The following is a 4205-nucleotide window of genomic DNA, read 5'->3' as shown; positions in this document are numbered from 1 at the left end:
AGAGTCCTACACAAACCAAACAATAAACACATTGCCACCAAACAGGCCAAATTTTCGTCCACGGGCCTGCTTCATGGGAATGCAACGTGTCCTTAGAGTTGCTCTGCTCTGGGATGGGATTCGGAGGTGGCCAACCCAAGTGATCTACGAAACGGCTGGTGATGCCGTGTGTGCCCGCGTACGGCGCAGTCTGTGAGATGAAGTCGCACACACATATGCGCGCATGTTTCCGCCAGCGTGCTATGTCGCTTCACGTATCGAAACACTTTGATGACACATATCTTAGAAGGATCGGCCTAATCGTCACATGATGGTAATAAAGTGTACCAACACAGCCAGCCGGAGATGCAACTTTAATAAGCACGAGCGCCGAGTGTGCCCTTGTTGGCATCACACATGCCGACGTCGTGTGCTTCTTTGCGGTGTTCTTGCGCTGGATCTTTTCTTGGGCCAGAGTCCGCTTAACTCGTCCAGCTACGGCAACCACTGCAATGATCGGGTGGCGGAGGATCTTGGTAACAGAGGCGACACGTAGCACTACCTTACGGCCAAAAAATGCTGGTTTCCTTTCGAATGAAGCAACTAACCAATCGGTTGTGTCGTACTTCAGTGTGTTGTTCTCGAAGCCGCACTTGACAACCATTCATCTGCAAATGCTTGGCTAATTACCCGAGTTAGATAGATAGATAGTTTGTGCATGCTTGCAAGTCTTCCATTGCTTGACAACTTAACACCGTGCGAAACCACGCATGCACCCATCTGTTGTTCCCTCCATCCATTTGTTTGTCCTCTCCTTCCCCATATTTACAAACAACTCAGAAAAATAGATGCAGCACAACGACGTTTGAGATGTAGGCGCCCGGAATCCAATTCAGGTCTCAGTCGATGTGACTCATGCGTAAAGCTTGTTTTTCCTAATGCACGTACGTACGTGCGTACTGCTCGTTTTTGGTTGCCCTCCTTTTTCCTTCACAAAAGAGTCATGTACCAGAACAGAAACTGCTCCACTGTTTCTGAGAAATCCAGTTGCTTGCGACATCTATACACCCCGGACGACTTAGAATGAATGCGCGATTCATGCGTAAAGCTTTGGCACTGCACCCTACAGACGGATCGATGACAGACGACACGTGTTGAGGAATAATTGAAACCTAGCTAGTCGAGCTATCGATCGATCGATCGCCATCGGCTAATCAGAATCACTCGGGCCGGGGCACAACACGCTTGCGTGCCCCCTTACTGTCTCATAGTAATTGCAAAAAGGATACTTGCTCAACTAATGTTCAGTGATATTAACAAAGAAGCAAGACTCCACGTTGCGAGTTTGCGACCCCCTAGCTGATTGTGGTCTTCTCCCTGTTGCCGCAATTCATATCTTTCCGGTGAGATGTGAGAGATGATGCGACGGACGGGAAGCTGGTTCCTAGAAACGCACAATGCATCCTCAGTTAGATAGAAAGATATATGCGCGTGCAGTGTTAATTTGTACATGGCCGTGGCGTAAACGCCCCGCTAATTCTTAATCTGTCAATCGTCTCGTCATCCCACTCCCACTCTCGCTGCGTACGTATATACTCCCTCCGTTTCAAATTACTCGTCGTAGTTTTAGTTTAAATTAACAAGTAATTTGGAATGAAGGGAGTACGATCGAGCGCACGCGCCACATTAATCCCCACGACCTAACTAAGAAGACTGCGTGCGAATTCACGGCATCCGCAAGAGCACAACTAGTATGATGCGTAGCTAACAATGGCATTAGCTGGTAATACGATGGAGCATTAATGGATTAACCACCATTTTGATGTACTGTACTGTACTACGTACGTGGCCACTGATGAGAATGCATGAGCAGTAGGCAGTAAGTTGTTGCCGGCAAGCAACGTGCACCTGCAACTGCAATTCATTCTTGCATGGAACACATCGATCTTGCCAGTGTGATCACTCCTGCTCCGCTCGGCTCGCCATCGCTATATAAGAACCAGCTGATCGCCATGGCTACCACCACCATACCACACCCAGCCGTCTCACAGCACTCCAGACCACCTCTAGCAAGCGCGTGCACTGCCAAGGTTCCAATCATCAATGGCGAGAGCGATCGTGCTTGCGGCCACCATGGCCGCGGCCGCGCTGTTCATGCTGCTGGCCGCCGCGCCAGCGCCGGCGAGCGCCATGGATTTCGGCGAGCACGACCTGGCGTCGGAGGACTCCCTGTGGGCGCTGTACGAGCGCTGGCGGGAGCAGCACACGGTGGCGCGCGACCTCACCGAGAAGGCCCGCCGCTTCAACGTCTTCAGGGAGAACGTCCGCCTCATCCACGAGTTCAACCGCGGCGACGCCCCCTACAAGCTCCGCCTCAACCGCTTCGGCGACATGACCGCCGACGAGTTCCGCCGCGCCTACGCCTCCTCCCGCGTCTCCCACCACCGCATGTTCAGCCGTAAGGAGGGTGGCGGCGGCTTCATGCACGAGAGCGCTCGGGACGTGCCGCCTTCGGTGGACTGGCGGCAGAAGGGCGCGGTGACCGCCGTGAAGGACCAGGGACAGTGCGGCAGCTGCTGGGCTTTCTCGACGATCGCGGCCGTGGAGGGCGTCAACGCGATCCGCACCAAGAACCTCACGTCTCTGTCCGAGCAGCAGCTCGTGGACTGCGACACCAAGTCCAACGCCGGCTGCAACGGCGGCCTCATGGACTACGCCTTCCAGTACATCGCCAAGCACGGCGGGGTGGCCGCCGAGGACGCGTACCCCTACAAGGCCCGGCAGGCCTCCTCCTGCAACAAGAAGCCGTCTGCCGTGGTCACCATCGACGGGTACGAGGACGTTCCGGCCAACGACGAAGCGGCGCTGAAGAAGGCGGTGGCCGCGCAGCCGGTGGCTGTGGCCATCGAGGCTAGCGGGTCGCACTTCCAGTTCTACTCGGAGGGGGTGTTCGCGGGCAAGTGCGGGACGGAGCTGGACCATGGCGTGACGGCGGTGGGGTACGGCGCCACCGTGGACGGCACCAAGTACTGGATCGTGAAGAACTCGTGGGGGCCGGAGTGGGGCGAGAAGGGGTACATCCGCATGAAGCGCGATGTGGAAGACAAGGAGGGGCTCTGCGGCATCGCCATGGAGGCATCCTACCCCGTCAAGACCTCAGCCAACCCGAAGCATGCCGGTGCCCATGACGAGCTCTGAAGTCTGAATCTCTCATCGATTATCTAACTAATTATTGGCCCCTAATATGCATGATCAGGGCATTATCGCAAGGGAAAAATAAATAAACAATCAATTGATATGTACCCATCACATATATTAGTTGCACTATACTTAATTATCATACATGTACTGCGGTTTCGACCGATTTGTATCTAAACGGTTTACATTATATATCCTGTCACTTTTTTTTGTGAAACCTCACTCATATTTAATAATTAAACATTTGTACAATCATTATTGAAAGATTATTTTCAGATGAATTATGTGTAAAGAAACCGATCTAAATCAAAACCTACTCTTTTTTAAATGTAGACACGTTTCATACTTTCATTGTGTGTGACCAAAGAGAGTATGCACGAGTGGTTTGCATTTGGCTGAATAATAATGTTAGTGGCTGTTTACGCGGCACACTTGATGAGGTGGAAGACTACATGCTGAAAGAATTAAAGGTAGTGGGGATGAATTATTTATGTATACTATAAAAATATGATCGTGCGTTGCAACGGGTACACATAATAATATGAAGCTAGAAATCTATTTTTTTATTGAAAGTACTGAAAACTACTACTCCACCCTATAATGTGAGAAGTTTTTGCAAGCTATATTAGCTTGCAAAAATTTCTTACATTATGCAACGAAGGGATTACTATGTGTCCTTCTTGAAAACCAAATCACATTTAGCCTAGGCTTCGGTCCTATACTCAGTTGCGTCCTCGACTGACCTTGGTCGCTGAGGCAGCAACAATCTCGCGCGCTCCTTGCTATTAGAGGAGATGCCAGATTTGCCACAAGGATGAAGACGTATGATTCCAAGCCATCGGGCTTCCGCCTCGAATTGCTTTACCTCTGCCTTTCCAATCCTTACATCATCGAGTCCATGCACCCGTCGATAAAATGTTCGAGTGTACGGTGGACGATGTATGAAATAGGTGAAGGATGAAGACGTATGATTCCAAGCCACCGGGCTTTCGCCTCGAATTGCTTTACCTCTGCCCTTCCAATCATTA

At 51.1% G+C, this 4205-nt stretch overlaps 1 protein-coding gene across 1 annotated transcript; it reads left to right on the top strand.

Moving 5' to 3' along the window:
• The first annotated feature begins 2015 nt into the window (after positions 1–2015).
• On the top strand, positions 2016–3387 carry LOC119269455 (thiol protease SEN102-like). The gene has a single exon (XM_037551286.1). It carries the CDS (start codon positions 2083–2085, stop codon positions 3175–3177), a length of 1095 nt encoding a protein of 364 aa, XP_037407183.1. The 5' UTR covers positions 2016–2082; the 3' UTR covers positions 3178–3387.
• The last annotated feature ends 818 nt before the right edge of the window (positions 3388–4205 follow it).

The sequence above is a fragment of the Triticum dicoccoides genome, chromosome 3A (assembly GCF_002162155.2).
Source record: "Triticum dicoccoides isolate Atlit2015 ecotype Zavitan chromosome 3A, WEW_v2.0, whole genome shotgun sequence".
Taxonomy (NCBI): Eukaryota; Viridiplantae; Streptophyta; class Magnoliopsida; order Poales; family Poaceae; genus Triticum; species Triticum dicoccoides.
This window is presented reverse-complemented; position numbering and strand designations above follow the sequence as displayed.

Coding starts and splice junctions, on each gene's coding strand:
- LOC119269455 (XM_037551286.1), top strand. CDS start 2,083: ATGGCGAGAGCGATCGTGCTTGCGGCCACCATGGCCGCGGCCGCGCTG.